Below are 16,245 nucleotides of genomic sequence, written 5' to 3' on the forward strand. Positions count from 1 at the left end.
AGCCGGTCACTAGGGTGGTGCGCGGCATCATCGACAAAATGTAAAGCGGTTCGTAAATCCTTGATTATATTATCCAAACCATTCCTTTCCAATTTTGTAAAAGTAATTAAAGTAAAAATAAAATGATTTTGTAGTGAAATGAACATAAGTTTAGCTTTATCTAATCAAAGGCCACGTGATTATAATCTTCCTCGTATTGATTTCTTCGCCCTGAGTGGTTACTAAAGGAACAAAGAGAATACTTACAAATCATAACAATCATAACAATCATAACAATCATAACAATCATATTAATCATAATAATCTTAATAATCAAAATAATCATAATAATCATAATAATCATAACAATCATAATAATCATAATAATCATAATAATCATAATAATCATAATAATCATAATAATCATAATAATCATAATAATCGTAAGAATCATAATAATCATAATAATCATAAGAATCATAATAATCATAATAATCATCATAATCATAAGAATCATAATAATCATAATAATCATAAGTAGAGGAGCCAGCAGAAGAGATGGCTACTCCAGAACCAACAGTGAACCAGGAACAACAGCTACGAGACGAACTAGCTTTCCATATGGACGCGGCGGTTACACAGTTTCGGGGAACGGATCCCTTATCCCGACACAGGATACCAAAGATTCAGTATACCTACCGGCTGACGAATGCAGTAAGCATCCTTAACCAGGATATACTGCCACAGTATTCGCACTCGCCCCAGCAAACAAAAGCCTGCATGGATGCGACGATTGGGATCCCGAGTTGCATCACTACGGACAAAAATTGGTCGGTTAACGCAATACACCAGGGGAAACCGATCAAGAAGGCTGGTTCGTCAAGTAGCTGAAATTGTTAAGCCCGCAGAGCTCCGTGATCTCAGTGAACCTAACCTCACAGAGATCCTCGACACCCACGTACAGCGGTTAAGTGCTCTTGCTAAACGAATGCGACGTTATAGTGAATGTTCGAAGCGGAAAGAACAAAATCGGATGTTCAGGACTTACGAACGAGAGTTCTGCAACCGCATTCAGAACAGAAATCCGGACTACAGCGAGGGACTCGCTGAGATTGGCTAAGTAACACAGTCTTGGGCCAATTTATGGGAGAACCCCGCTCAACACAATAACGACGAGATGTGGTTAGTAGACGAAGAGAAGTACAATGGTGGAATTGAACGCATGCCCGCTGTGGCAGTTTCCGCTCAGGATATTCGCGAAGCTACACGGTACACCAGGAACTGGGCAGCACTAGGACCTGATTTTGTGCACAATTTCTGGTATAAAAAGTTCTCCACAGACCATGGACGCATAGCGGATTGCTTCAACAGGGTGCTGAGAGATCCCCAAGAGCTCCCTGAATTCATCACTAAAGGAGTAACTTTTCTTTTACCCAAGGACCCTAATACAGCTGACCCAGCCAAGTACAGGCCAATAACCTCTTTGTCAAGCTTGTACAAAGTGCTCTCGTCGGTAATTACAAGAAAAATACAGGACCATTGCGACGCCAACCAGGTGATGACTGAAGAACAGAAAGGCTGCCGGAAAAACACGCAAGGCTGCAGAGAACAAGTCATCATTGATGCAGTAATTGTTAGTCAGGCAAGCCGGAAACAGAAAAACCTTGGTATGGCGTACATCGACTATAAGAAGGCATACAACTCGGTACCCCATCCGTACCTCATCAAGGTACTTGAGTTGTATAAAATAGACGACGGCGTCATCAGGTTTATGCAGCACGCGATGAGACGATGGAATACGTCGCTCCACGTTACCGACGGGGCAACGGTGTTGCGGTCCAGAACTCTCAACATAAGAAGGGGGATTTTCCAAGGCGATACCCTTAGTCCGCTTTGGTTTTGCCTTGCGCCGAACCCCCTTAGCAGAGCACTCAACCGATGCAGCTATGGCTACCAATTGAAAAGTGGGACAACGAGTACAACAGTAACCCACACTTTCTACATGGATGATTTGAAGCTGTTTGCGGAAACTAAGGAGAAACTGCAACTTATACTACTGGTATCGACGTTCAGTAACGATATTTGTATGAAGTTTGGTATCGATAAATGTCGACTAGTCAACCTCCATCGAGGTAAAGTGGTGGACGCCGACAGTTTCCGCATCAACGAGAGAGAGGAGATACGATGTATGGTTGAAGGTGAATCGTACAAGTACCTTGGATTCCTGCAACTGAAAGGTATTCACCACACGGTGATCAAGAGAGCTGCAGGGTAGGTTCTTGCATCGTGTCAACCGTATATTGAATTCCCTCCTCTCCGCCGGCAACAAGATAAAGGCGATAAATACGTTTGCCATGCCCTTGTTGACATGCAGCTTCAGGGTGGTCAAGTGGACCAAAACGGATTTTCGCCTCCAAATCGAGCGTTACGAGTGTCGCTCACCAAACACCGTTCGCACCATCCAAAATCAGCAACCGAATCGCACTGTTTGTCGAGCAGATCATGGATTCAGCGACCTGCATCTGGCGCAGGAGAAATATCAGCTGAACTGCGACCTGAAAACCGTAGAAGAGAAGGTCGCATCGTGGAAGCAGAAGTAATTGCATGGGACGCACCACCATCAGTTAGAGCAAGCGCATATTGATAAAGTGGCATCAAATACGTGGCTGGTGCAAGGTGAGCTCTTTTCGGAGACAAAAAGTTTCATGGTAGCTATCCAGGACTGAGTCGTCGCGACGAAGAACTACCGCAGGTATATATTGCACGAAAGCATAGAAGACCGCTGTCGTAAGTGCAATTTAGTAGGAGAGTCGATCGAGCACGTCGTCGCAGGCTGTCAAGCGTTGAATGAGATAGCCTATCTCGGTCGGCATAATACGGTTGCCAAGATTGTGCACCAACAACTTGCACTGAAGCACGATCTGGTGAACCAGTACTTGCCCTGCTACAACTATCTGCCAGACCCGGTTTTGGAAAATAGCTGCATCAAACTGTACTGGAATCGCGAAATCATAACGGATGTCCTCATACATGCCAATCGCCATGATATTGTAGTCTACGACAAAAGAATGAAACGGGTAACCATCATCGATATCGCTGTGCCGTTAGATCGCAATTTTCAGTCGACGTTCTCAACCAACATAACGAAGTACCACAATTTGGCTGAGGAGTTGAAGCAGATGTGGCAACTTGAGGAAGTGCGTATAGTTCCAGTTATTATCTCCGCCACTGAAATATTTCCCTGTACTCAACTGCGCTCTCTTGATGAGTTGGAACTGCGAAGAGAACTACCCAACATCCAAAAAGCGGTGATTCTTGGGACCTGCAACACAGTTCAAAGGTTCCTGAATCATCATAACTGATCAATCGAAGCAAACGGCGTTAGGATGTAAGTTAACTGGTCAATGAGATCCACAGAGCCTAACCCCTTTGGCATAACAGATAGCCTGGGGTAGATTAAATTTCCAGCAAATCTGCTGAGAAGTGTCAAAATTCTATAACAATAGTAATAGTAAGAGTAACAGTAATAGCAATAGAAATAGCAATAGCAATAGTAATAGTAATAGTAATAGTAATAGTAATAGTAATAGTAATAGTAATAGTAATAGTAATAGTAATAGTAATAGTAATAGTAATAGTAATAGTAATAGTAATAGTAATAGTAATAGTAATAGTAATAGTAATAGTAATAGTAATAGTAATAGTAATAGTAATAGTAATAGTAATAGTAATAGTAATAGTAATAGTAATAGTAATAGTAATAGTAATAGTAATAGTAATAGTAATAGTAATAGTAATAGTAATAGTAACAGTAATTCGGCAACATTGTTGTTTGGTTGGCACGAACTCTTTTTACTGTCCGCGAATTGTTGTTTAATCGTGTTTATTTACCAATAAATTAATAAAAAAGTAGTCTGTTCGATAGTGATAACGTTACTCGCGGCCAAGTGATGCTGTTGTGAAATTATATTTTTATAAACACACAAATAATCAATTTTAATTCTCTTAGTGCGTTTCCAGAACCGGTCTATTGTTTGAGCTCTTGTCAAGCTGTGATGAAGTGAACGAGTCTATTGGTAAAATTGAATTGAATTAAGTAGAAGTAAACGTGAGTACACCTATAGATGCTTTGCGACATCGCAAATTCTCTTGAGAGCTTTTCGTGCTATCCACTGCCGCCAAAACGGTTACTTGACAATCGTTAAGCAATTGTTGGAACGCTTGCAATAAGTTTGATATTTTGTGATACATACCGCCGCCCAAACGGTCACTCGACGAGCAATTATCACGTTATTGATTTGAGTGAGTTTGTCTGGTAGGTCGGAAAACACACTTCAACGTTCTGTCTATGAGTAACAGGCGAATTTAGATCCGACTCGCAGTATCATCTTAAAAAAGGTTTGCTAGGTAATTTATTGTTGATTGCGACAAATTTTCTCGCGAAAAATTCTTGTAGAAGTGCGCGGTTACGTCCAATCGCGGAAATATCTTCTACCAAAAGTGCGGAAATTGAATTTGCGCACTTTTTGTAGAAGACACCAACATGATTGGTAATACCCGAGCACTTCTACGGCGTTTTTCATGCACCTTGCGAGATAAATTCTCCCGCAATCAACAATACTACAAATTTCATACCAGTTAGACACAACAACGACTGTTTTTGGATTCGTCCCAATCCGCATCTTTAACTTTTGTTATTTTTGTACTGCAATTCCAACCAAATCATCTTGGTCGTGTCTTTTTTCTTTTTCCTGTGTGACTGTGTTGCATTTAATACAACTGTTTTGTTTACATTCCTGTTCCAGCTTGCTTTTAGTTTTTTTTTCACTCAGAATGGATGATGAATATTTTTGTGTTGCTTGTAATACTAAAGAGTCTGATAGTGCTAAAGTCTTGATGTGCTTGTACTGCTTCTCGAGTATTCACTTCAAATGTAAAAAATAGTGGGAAATGCCATTCGTCGTATGAAAGAAGTAGATTACTTTTGCACACCTGATTGCTCCGCGATATATCAAAGAATTGTTATGATGCAGATTAGCAATAAAACCATGTTGTCTTCTTTCGCTGAGGAAATGAAAGTAACCATTTCAGCCTCGGTCACGAAGGAACTACAATCGATTTCTAATGACGTCAAGTTGATTACCACCACTATTGAAAAATCTCAAGAATTTTTGTCCGCTAAATTTGATGAAATTGTTGTTGATTTTAAAGACCTTAAACTAGAAAATGAAAACTTAAACACCGAAGTTGAGCATTTAAAAAGGTCACAAAGTCATCTTTAGAACACGGTTCATAAGTTGGAAGCTAATGTCGATCGGTCAGACAAAGCTGCGTTGGGGAATAATGTAGTTGTTTGGGGTATCCCTACAACTAACGATGAGAACATGAAGCAAATCATAGAAAAATTATTTTTCTCCCTAGGACTTACAGATAAATTTAATAGTGTAGCATCTGCTGAGCGGATCTTTTCCAATAACAAGCGTAACAATGCTTTGATTCCCATTAGAATTGTATTTCATGATAGGAAAACAAAAGAACTGGTTCTTAACAAAAAGAAACAAATTGGAAAACTTCTCTCAATTTCAATTGACTCGAAATTCGTCATTAACGGAAAGGCAATGAATATTACCATGCGTGATGAGTTAACACCTTTATCGTTGGAATTATTAAAAGAGCTTCGTGAATCTCAGGAGCTACTCAATATCAAATTTGTCTGGGCCGGTGAGAGTGGCGTCGTGTTGATTAAAAAAGATGAAAATAGCAAGCCCGAATTTGTAAAAAATAGAGAGGATCTAAGTCGTGTGATGAATCATTACATGAATCCTGTACATGCATTGGAACTTCCGACTGCTTCTGCCAATTCTCCTTCACCCAAACGTAGAAAGAATACACAATAAAACTATGCTTATCGATTATCGCTTTATACAGTAATCTTGGGAATGTACATGAATTAAAAATGGATTCTGTACCAGTTACTATTTTGAATAAATATCATGATAACTTGCACGACTTTAATACAAACTTCGATGCGGTAGGAGCAACCACGTTGAATATTATTCAATGGAATGTAAGAGGAGTCAATTTTTTTTTTTTTATTCTCGCTTATTTTCCGTCGGTCTAGTTCCGCCACTGTTGTGGCCAATCACCGACGCCCAGGGAGGCGACTCCACACCCAGGACCCTAACTCACGACCCGTTTATTAACGGACCGGCGCCAACGGCTTTACTTCCTCATGCGATGGAAGGCGTGATCCCAGAGATTTTTCGCCTCAGAAAATCTCCCGGTGTCGACTAGGATTGAATCTAGACCAGTTGAGTTGGTTGTGAGTGGATCACGCCACCTCACAACCATCGACACCTATGTCGGCGGTGGGATTCGAACCCAGTCGAGCGTGGTTGGCGGAGACGTTACCAACCACACTAGGCCCCCGCTCGGAAGAGGAGTCAATGATTTTGAAAAATTTGATGAAATTGTATACTTTTTAAAAGAATGTAAGATGAATATTGATGTTATAGTTGTTGGAGAAACTTGGTTAAAGTTGGAGAATAGCTGCATTTACAATATTCCAGGTTATCACGCATACTTTTCTTGTCGAGACAATTCTTCGGGAGGTTTGGCTGTTTTTGTAAAAACATCTTTAGAGAACAAATTGATTGATATAAAAACCGTGAATGGTTTGCACCATATTCGCTTAGAAATTAAATTCAGCGGTCGTTTCTATAACATCATTGGCATTTACCGTCCTCCCTCGTTTGATTATAATGATTTCCAAAATATTTTAGAGGGATGGTTGTCTGCTGCTACTCCCTCTAAACCTTGTTTCATTGTTGGCGATGTGAATGTTCCAATGAACCTGCAAAATAATAACGTGGTTACCAGATACAAAAATTTATTACATTCCTATGGCTATATATGTACTAATACGTTCCCAACTCGTCCAGTAACATCGAATATATTAGATCATTTCATCTGTCCGATCGATTTTGCTGCTAAGGTTAAGAATAATACTATCTTCAGCGATAGTAGTGACCACATTCCTATAGTCTCGTCCCTTGCTCTGGGCGACAAGAAAGGGCAACAAGAACTGAAAATAAATATTGTTGATCACTTAAGACTCCATGATCAATTCACAGTGTTCCTAAATGGTTTTGAAGTCACTGATGATATTGATACTTCTTTAGAGACAATTATTACAACATACAACAACTTGATAGCGGATTGTACTAGATCTTTCACTAAAACAGTTAAATTGAAGAGCGAGCTTTGTCCCTGGATGACCTATGGGCTTTGAAGATTAATACAAGTTAAAAATAATTATCTCGAAAAGGCTAAACCAACTCATGCAAAGGAAATGCTCAAGCATGTCTCAAATAAAGTTCAATCGCTTAAGAAACGTTGCAAAAAAACAATTTTATGAAAATATAATTCAAAACTCAAGTCTTTCTAATGTATGGCAAAAGCTCAATGAAATCTTTGGTCGTTCTGAATCTTGTGAACAATTCAAGCTGAAAATTGATGGCAGGAACCTAGACACAAATCATGAAGTTGCCGAAGCGTTCAATCACTATTTCTCCACTATAGGGAATAATTTGGCCAGCAAAATTCCGAATAATAACTTTGACTATCTAGAATCTGTTAAATGCGTTAGAAATTCTATATTTTTGAGACCCGCTAGTGTTGGTGAAGTCTGCATCCTAATAAGCAAACTTAATAGTAAGAAGAGTGAAGGGCATGATAATATTCCCGTTGATTTGTTGAAAAGACACGTTAGCCGGTTTTCCGAGATTATTGCAAATCTCTTTAATAAAATAATAGCAACCGGAAATTAGCCAAATGTATTAAAAATTGCTAAAGTCTCACCTGTTTTTAAATCTGGTGATAGATGTGATCCTTCCAACTATCGACCAATTTCGACATTATCTGCCCTAAATAAAATTATAGAGAAACTTTTAACCTGCCGTCTTGTGAGTTTTTTGTCGGCTAATGATGTTATGTACAATTTTCAGTACGGCTTTCGGGAAGGCTTTGGTACATCGACTGCTATTACCGAACTTGTTGATGAATTGATCTGCGAAGTTGATCAAAAGAAAATCGTGTGTGGCTTATTCATCGATCTCAAGAAGGCTTTTGATACTCTAAGCCATGGTATACTGCTTAGGAAGCTTGATCGCTATGGGGTAAGAGGAGTTGCCAGCGTTACTTATCAAATCGACAACAATTTGTAATAATTGAAGGTGTGCGTAGTAGTTTACGCCCGATTGATATAGGAGTACCTCAAGGAAGCAATATCGGTCCTTTATTATTCTCAGTTTTTATCAACGACTTCGGAAACCTAAAGCTTCATGGAACATCAAAGCTTTTTGCAGATGATACAGATTTGTTTTATCCCAGTTCTAGTGTTCAAACGGTTGTTACTCACATGGAATCCGATTTATTTACGAATATTTTGATGGCAATTATTTCTCTCTGACCCTCACGAAAACAAAGTATATGATATTCCATTCGCTGCGCAAAAAAATTCCTCAACATCCCGATCCATGTGTGAAAAATTTGTTCATCTAAAAAGTGTCTTCTTTCAAATATTTAGGGCTTCACTTAGATTCCTGTCTTTCATGGGGAATTCATCTTGGAAAAGTGTCATGTAAAATTTCCACTCTATGTGGCCTTATGAAAAGGGTACGACGGTTTGTGCCTATTAAAGCATTATTAAACTTTTATTATGCGTGCATTCATTCTATTATCCAATACTTAATTATTGTTTGGTCATGCTGCTAAATCAAAACTTAAAAAAATTCAAATACTTCAGAACAGGTGTGTAAAAGTAATTTTCAATTTGCCTCACTTGTACCCAAATGAATTACTCTACACAAACTTAAACCATAGAATAATTCCTATTTTAGGACTACGTGATTCTCAAACAATTATTTTTGTCCACAATACATTACACAAACAAAATTTTCATCACAACATAACTTTCACAGCTAGGATTAACCATCAAAACACCAGAAATGCATCTGAACTCTTGAGAAGTAGAGCTAGCACGAACTTGGGTTCAACACGAATCATGTGTTATGGCCCGTTAAAGTACAATTTGCTGCCTTACGAACTAAAACTAATATCTAATACACTCCTGTTTAAAATCAAACTGAAGCAACATTTAATAAGAAATGTAAACGAATTTATATTTTAGTTGCGCCAACCTTTTTGTAAATGTAGGTTTTTCTGGCTCCTGCTGGTTTTTTCCTGCATCTCTAATTGTTAACTTGTTTAGTTTGTCCTTATCATTGTAGCCGTAACGTTTATCACTACATCTTAAATTTTTGTGTTATAGTATGTGATTCCCTTCAAAGGAACTTAGTTCCACTGGGTTATCACCTAGTTGTTTGCTTATAATTAATTTCTCCGCGTATTGTTTTTCTTTTTGCTATAAGTCAGTGTCTACTACCAGGGGGCTCCTGTGTGAGCTTTTTGGTGTGGGGTCAGTGGAGGGTATTATAAAAAAAAAATAGTAATAGTAATAGTAATACAGGCGAACTTCGATATAAGGTACCCTCGTTATAAAGTACCTTCGATATAGCGTCACTCGATATAAGGTACATTTAACCTCGATATAAGGTACATATTTTTATTATGTTACAAATAACTCCGAAATTGGTATAGAAACTTCTATAAACAATATATTGGTTATCTTGTCAACGTCTCTGGTTACTATTGATCATTTGAGGAGTGTCCATAAAATACTCCAGACATAGCGGAAGTTTGAAAACCCGTCCGAAAAGTTTAATGTTGCTGAAAAAACATGATATAGCATGGTTTAACATGGATGGGAACGGAGGAGCTGATAAAAAAAATTAACTTAAAGTTTGATCCCTGGAGAATTTGTTTGAAATTTCAAAAGACAAAATTTTATTAGAACTCGGATTGCTAGAAATGTTTAAAAAATGTGCATTTTTTTATCAAAAACATCATAAAACCTATAAAAATGTGAAAATATGCTTAAGGTATCGGCAGAATGATGTATTTCTCAAATATGTAAATATGTTCAGAATTTTGGGCCTCTGAAATCACACCCAAAAAAGTTGATTGGTATTTTTTAATTTCCAAACATTTTAGGAATGTGTGTATAAAACTACCTGTATGTGATCAATATTCAAGAGATAGCATCAAAGCGTCTCCAGCAAAATTTTTCTGCATAAAATAACCTACAACTTTGCTAATGTCTTAACTTTGATTTAAGGTTTAATTTAGTTTATTTGACACGGCACGATACATTTTCTGTTTTACTGAGCCAAGTACAATTCGTATCAATTCTACGTTAGCAGGGAAAAGCGGGAGGCCTTTTCTTTATTCTCGCGGCCGACTACGAGCTAGTGGGGATTTAAGGTGAGAGGAAGGGAGATACAATTTTGACTTAAAACTATTTTGGAACTTTGTTTTTCAACTGGTAGAGCAAGTGTTTTCTTGTTTGTTGTGGGTTCAAAATATTTGTGTAAGCATAGATGCGGGCTCTTCGTTTCCGTGTCTTCAGCATAGCATATTTGTATCCTTAATCTGACAAATAGACAAAGAAAATTTTAAATTTTAATGCCAGCGTTTTTCAGAAAGCAGTATAGCTGTGTCATGTACTGGAGATCACCGCTTCCCAGAATGTCTCTAACGGGTACGTTCGGTTGTTTTCCTCGGGCCCGAAGGGAATCTATAAGCTCGGACCTAACACCACAGTATTCGGTACACGACCAAACAACATGCTCGATGTCATGGTAGCCATCGCCACATATAAAGTCTGGACATCACGCGAATGAAGTTCCGACCGACATCCAACCCCTTGAACCATGCTTTCGTCGATACCTTAGGAAAAATGGAATGTAGCCACCGTCCCAGTTCATCTGAGTTCCATGATGATTGCCAACTGTTGAGTGTTCTCTGACGCAAAATGCTATAAAATTCATCATAAGCAATTGGTCTTTCATAAATATCGCCATCAGTAGCACCCACCTTAGCAAAAGAGTCAGCCTTTTAATTACCCGGAATCGAGCAATGAGAAGGGACCCACGCTAAGGTAACCCGGTAATTTTTATCTGTTAAAGCACTTAAAAACCGCCGTATTTTCCCCAGGAAATACGGGGTGTGCTTCACAGGCTTCATCGATCGCAGAGCCTCAATGGCACTGAGACTATCTGTGAAGATGAAGTAGTGGTCTGTGGGTAGGGTTTCGATGATTCCAAGAGAGTACTGAATAGCAGCAAGTTCTGCGACGTACACGGAAGCAGGAGCATCGAGTTTGTAGGAGGCGGTAAAATTTTCGTGGAAAACACCGAAGCCAGTGGACTCATCTAGATTAGATCCGTCAGTGTAAAACCTTTTATCATAACTAACATGTTTGAACTTATTCGAAAAAATCTTAGGGATCTCTTGGGGTCGCAATTGATCCGGGATACCAGAAATGTCTTGTTTCATGGTGGTGTCGAAGAATATAGCATTATTAGAAGTATCTAAAAGTGCGACATTGGAGGAATCGTATGAAGAAGGATTAATATCTTGAGCCATATAGTCAAAATATAAAGTCATAAATCTGGATTGAGATTGAAGGTCGACCAACCTCTCGAAATTTTCAATTACTAATGGGTTCATAACTGTGCATCGAATCAGCAACCGGTAAGAGAGATTCCAAAAACGATGTTTCAACGGAAGAATACCCGCTAACACTTCAAGACTCATCGTATGGGTCGACTGCATGCAACCCAAGGCAATACGCAAACAACGATATTGTATTCTCTCTAATTTTATAATGTGCGTGTTCGCGGCGAAACGAAAGCAGAAACAGCCGTACTCAAGAGCTGACAATATCGTTGTTTGGTAAAGCCTTAGAAGGTCTCCTGGGTGGGCTCCCCACCAGGTTCCGGTAATCGTACGAAGAAAATTAATCCTCTGTTGGCATTTTCGTGTCAGATACCTAATATGACAAGCCCAGGTGCATTTAGAGTCGAACCAGACCCCGAGATATTTAGCGACTAAAACCTGAGAGATCGTTTTACCCGTTAGTAGGAGCTGCAGCTGAGCTGGGTTATGCTTCCTAGAAAAAACGACCAACTCAGTTTTCTCCGGAGAGAATTCGATACCCAGCTTAAGAGCCCATTCAGACAAATTGTCTAAGGTATCTTGCAATGGTCCTTGCAGATCGCTAGCCTCGCTACCAGTAATGGATACAACGCTATCGTCTGCAAGTTGCCTTAGCGTGCATGAATTTGCAAGACATTCATCGATGTCATTGACGTAAAAATTATATAAGAGAGGACTTAAATATGAGCCCTGGGGAAGGCCCAGGTAACTAATTCGGGAAGTTGTCGAATCGCCATGTGAAAAATACATATGCTTTTCTGACAACAAATTGAGCAAAAAGTTATTCAGATTTAGTGAAAGTCCCTGCGAATAAAGTTTCGCGCTTAAAACTTCTACAGAGACAGAGTCAAAAGCCCCCTTAATATCTAAGAACGCAGAAGCCATTTGCTCTTTTCGAGCAAATGCGAGTTGAATTTCAGTAGAAAGCAACGCTAGGCAATCGTTCGTCCCTTTGCCCCGGCGAAAGCCAAATTGAGTATCTGAAAGTAACCCGTTTGTTTCGACCCATTTGTCTAACCGTAAGAGGATCATTTTCTCCATTAATTTCCGGAGGCAAGAGAGCATCGCAATCGGCCTATATGAATTGTGATCAGAGGCAGGTTTCCCGGGTTTCCGAATAGCAATGACTTTTACCTCCCTCCAGTCATGCGGAACAATATTTAGCTCAAGAAACTTGTTGAACAAGTCCAACAAGCGTCTTTTTGCAGAGTCGGGTAGATTCTTCAACAGGTTGAATTTTATTCTATCTAACCCTGGAGCCTTATTGTTGCACGACAGGAGAGCCATTGAAAATTCCAACATCGAAAATGGAGGCTCTTCCGTAGTTACTATAAACGCGTCGCGAAAGGTTTTCTGTTCCGGTACAGAATCCGGACAAACCTTTTTGGCAAAATCGAGTATCCAGCGATCTGAATACTCCTCACTCTCATTCGAAACGTCACGGTTCCGCATGCGCCTGGCGGTATCCCAAAGAGTGCTCATCGCTGTTTCCTTCGACAACGCGTTTACGAACCGCCGCCAGTACCCGCGTTTTTTCGCCTTTACTAAGCTCTTCATCTGCCTGCCCAGTGCCTCGTACTTTCGTAGTAGGTTGACAGTGCCGTACTCCCGGTAGTCCTTATACGCCGCGGACCTTCGCGCGTACAGCTCAGAGCACTCTTTGTCCCACCATTTGTTGGGAGGGCGTTGTCTAATCGTTACCCCGGGTATCGGTTTCGTCTGAGCTTGCGTCGCGGCGTCGATTATCAAGCCAGCTAAGAACGCGTATTTTTCCTCCGGAGGAAGTTCCTCGTGAGTCTCGATAGATTCCGCTGTAATAGAATCATAACGCTTCCAATCAATATTACGTGTAAGGTCGTAGGAAATATTGATTTGGTTCGGGGGAGTTGAACCATTAGCAATTGATATAACGATTGGAAGATGATCACTACCGTGGGGATCGTTGATTACTTTCCACCGGCAATCTAACGCTAGTGATGTCGAGCAAAGGGATAGGTCAAGCACGCTTTCACGTGCTGGAGGATTAGGTACACGTGTCGCTTCCCCAGTATTCAAAAGTGTCATATTGAAGTCGTCGATCAAGTTACAAATTAAAGAAGATCGGTTGTCGTCGTACAGCGACCCCCATAGCGAACAGTGAGAGTTAAAATCTCCCAAAATCAAAAAAGGTGCGGGAAGCAATTCTGCTATATCAAGGAGTTGCTTCTGTTTAATCCGCGCGGATGGGGGAATATATAACAAAACAAAGCAAAGGTCTTTTCCATTCATATTCGTTTGAATGGCAACAACTTCAATATTCGAGATCGAGGGGAGGTCGATTCTGAAAAAAGAATAGCACTTTTTGATCCCTAAAAGTACCCCTCCACCGTGTGAGTCTCGATCTCGACGAATGATGTTAAAATCGTGGAAATTAAGTTGGTCATTTGAATTGAGAAAAGTTTCACAAAGCGCGAACGCATCACAATTGTATGTGTTTATCAAATGTGAAAATAAATCAAATTTGGGGATGATACTTCTGCAGTTCCACTGTAACACAGTGACAAAATTCCTAACCTCTTTCATCGTATTAGTCATCGAAAGAAACGATAGCTGAAATGAGGGGCCAAGTTGCTGTGAGTTGCTTCAAAAAGGTTTTCACTGTTGGGAGAAGGGCAAGAAGAATGTTTTGAAGGGGATCTGGTATGTTGAATGTTTTAAATATCCAGTCCACAATATCAGAGAATTTTATGAACCCTGTTTCTTTTTTTTTTCTTCACCGCTTCCTTTTTGTGTTGTCTTATTGGTCATTCCGCTAGGGGTTATCTTACGACCTTTACGAGAAAGATTAGGAGAGTTGAGCATTCTCCTCTTCCTAGATCCCTCTGGCAAGGCATAGGAACACCCTTCGACGGGATCGTCAGATGTACTCTCATCGGTTGGCAAAAAGGAAAAGATGTTTCCTGTCGAGGGTGGCTCAGCCCTCTTAAGCATTTCTGCAAAAGAGCGCTTTGATCGTTCCTTAAGGGAACGCTTAATTTTTTCCTCGCGCTGTTTGTACGCGGGACATGCCGGATGGTCATGCCGAGTTCCCTCGCAATAAAGACACTTTTCAGTATCCCCACTGCAAGTGTTCTCAGCATGATTGCCTCCGCACTTGCTACAGCGTGCCTTGTTGCAGCAGTAGGTGGCTGTGTGACCTAACTGCTTACAGTTTTGGCAATGCATGACCCGCGGTACGAACAGGCGTACAGGTAGACGAACCCTGTCCAAGCGGACGTAGTTCGGCAGTGCGGATCCGGCGAATGTTACTCGGAAGGAATCCGAAGGGAGGAATTTCTTCTTCCCTTCTTCGATGGATACTGAATGCAATTGCTTGCAATCCAGTATCTTTACACTTTGCATCAAGGGGTTTTTGAAACAGCCAACTCCATGACGCAAAATGTCATCGACAGTGAGATTCCCCTCGGTAACCACACCGTCGATTTCTACATCCTTGGCAGGGATGTACACGCGATACTCTCTCGTGAAGAGCTCGTAGCCAGCAATTTCGTTTGCTTGCTTCAAGCTACTCACGACAACTCGCAGTTTGTTCGGCCTCACCTTCGTAATCTCGGTTACGGCCGAAAAATGTTTTGCCAGGTCTTTGCCAATTTGAATAATATTCAATGGCTTCTCTATGGGCCGGAAAAAAACAACGTAGGGACCACCAGCGGCATCTGGGTAAGCTTTTACCCGTACTTCCGGTACTCTTGGTACAGGACTTGGCAAAGGGGAGGGCACAGGGGAAGGTAGGGGTGAGCTGATGGGAGAAATTTCAATTTCTTCCCCGTTTGTTTCCACCTCCAGGAAAAGTTGCACTTGTATGTCGTCCATTTTGCGGGAGCGTTACGCTCTACCGCACACAAACGATAATTATTCGAATATGAGGGGGGGGTTCAAGTAGTTGATATTAAATTTTAAAAACAATTTTTCAATCTACAATGGATCAAATAAAAAAAAAGACAGTAATACTAATTCTAATAACAATAGTAATAATAATAATAATAATAATAATTATAGTAATAATATTAATAATAACAATAATAATATCAATAATAATATTAATAATAATATTATAACATAGTAATAATATTGATAATAATAGTAAAAATTCTAAAGGTAATACTTCACCGAACGTCTAAGTCACGACCTCACGGCTGATAGTAGAATTAATCGAGCGTCTCCGCAGAACAAACAATGACGATCCAGCTTCGTGTTGAGACGCAGTGGCCGTGTCCTACACGCGACCTTGTAGATGCCACTTGTAGTTGACTTCCACTCGCTCGATCGTATGATGGTCCGTGCTGCTAGCGGGGTAACAGCGGTGCGGGAGAATTATTCTTGCTGATATATCAGCTGCGTATCGAATCACTGGCGGGGTAGCCTGCCCCTACCAGTGTGCAGATGTTTCTGCCGATATATAACAGGCTATTGTTATCGCGCAGCACAAGAACTAATCGACAAAAAAACACCCGTACGATAACTCGTGTATTGTTATTTTGCGAACTCAAACGGAGATAAACAATTTGCGTCTAATCGAGACGAAAGCAAAACAACGAATGATAACTTTGATTTGATAAGTTACTAAAAAAATTAAATTCATTGGACTTTTAGGCAGGTTAATAAAAA

At 40.1% G+C, this 16,245-nt stretch overlaps 2 protein-coding genes across 2 annotated transcripts in view; one reads left to right on the forward strand and one right to left on the reverse strand.

The window, feature by feature from the left end:
• Positions 1 to 1,156: 1,156 nt before the first annotated feature.
• On the forward strand, positions 1,157 to 3,341 carry LOC129728715 (uncharacterized). The gene is made up of 3 exons (XM_055687169.1): positions 1,157 to 2,250; positions 2,354 to 2,575; positions 2,732 to 3,341. The coding sequence occupies exons 1-3, from the start codon at positions 1,157 to 1,159 to the stop codon at positions 3,339 to 3,341; spliced, it is 1,926 nt and encodes a 641-aa protein (XP_055543144.1).
• Positions 3,342 to 6,919: 3,578 nt separating this feature from the next.
• Positions 6,920 to 16,245, reverse strand: part of LOC129729720 (uncharacterized protein C05D11.13-like) — an 83,965-nt gene continuing 74,639 nt past the window's right edge. The window contains exon 2 of the mRNA XM_055688506.1: positions 6,920 to 7,063. Coding sequence (XP_055544481.1) covers positions 6,935 to 7,063 — 129 coding nt within the window. The 3' untranslated portion in view covers positions 6,920 to 6,934. The remainder of the gene's footprint in view (positions 7,064 to 16,245) is intronic.

The sequence above is a fragment of the Wyeomyia smithii genome, chromosome 3, assembly GCF_029784165.1.
Source record: "Wyeomyia smithii strain HCP4-BCI-WySm-NY-G18 chromosome 3, ASM2978416v1, whole genome shotgun sequence".
Classification (NCBI taxonomy): domain Eukaryota; kingdom Metazoa; phylum Arthropoda; class Insecta; order Diptera; family Culicidae; genus Wyeomyia; species Wyeomyia smithii.

Coding starts and splice junctions, on each gene's coding strand:
- LOC129728715 (XM_055687169.1), top strand. CDS start 1,157: ATGTGGTTAGTAGACGAAGAGAAGTACAATGGTGGAATTGAACGCATG. Junction 2,251..2,353: donor GTGATCAAGAGAGCTGCAGG/GTAGGTTCTTGC, acceptor GTTGACATGCAG/CTTCAGGGTGGTCAAGTGGA. Junction 2,576..2,731: donor GTCGCATCGTGGAAGCAGAA/GTAATTGCATGG, acceptor GAACTACCGCAG/GTATATATTGCACGAAAGCA.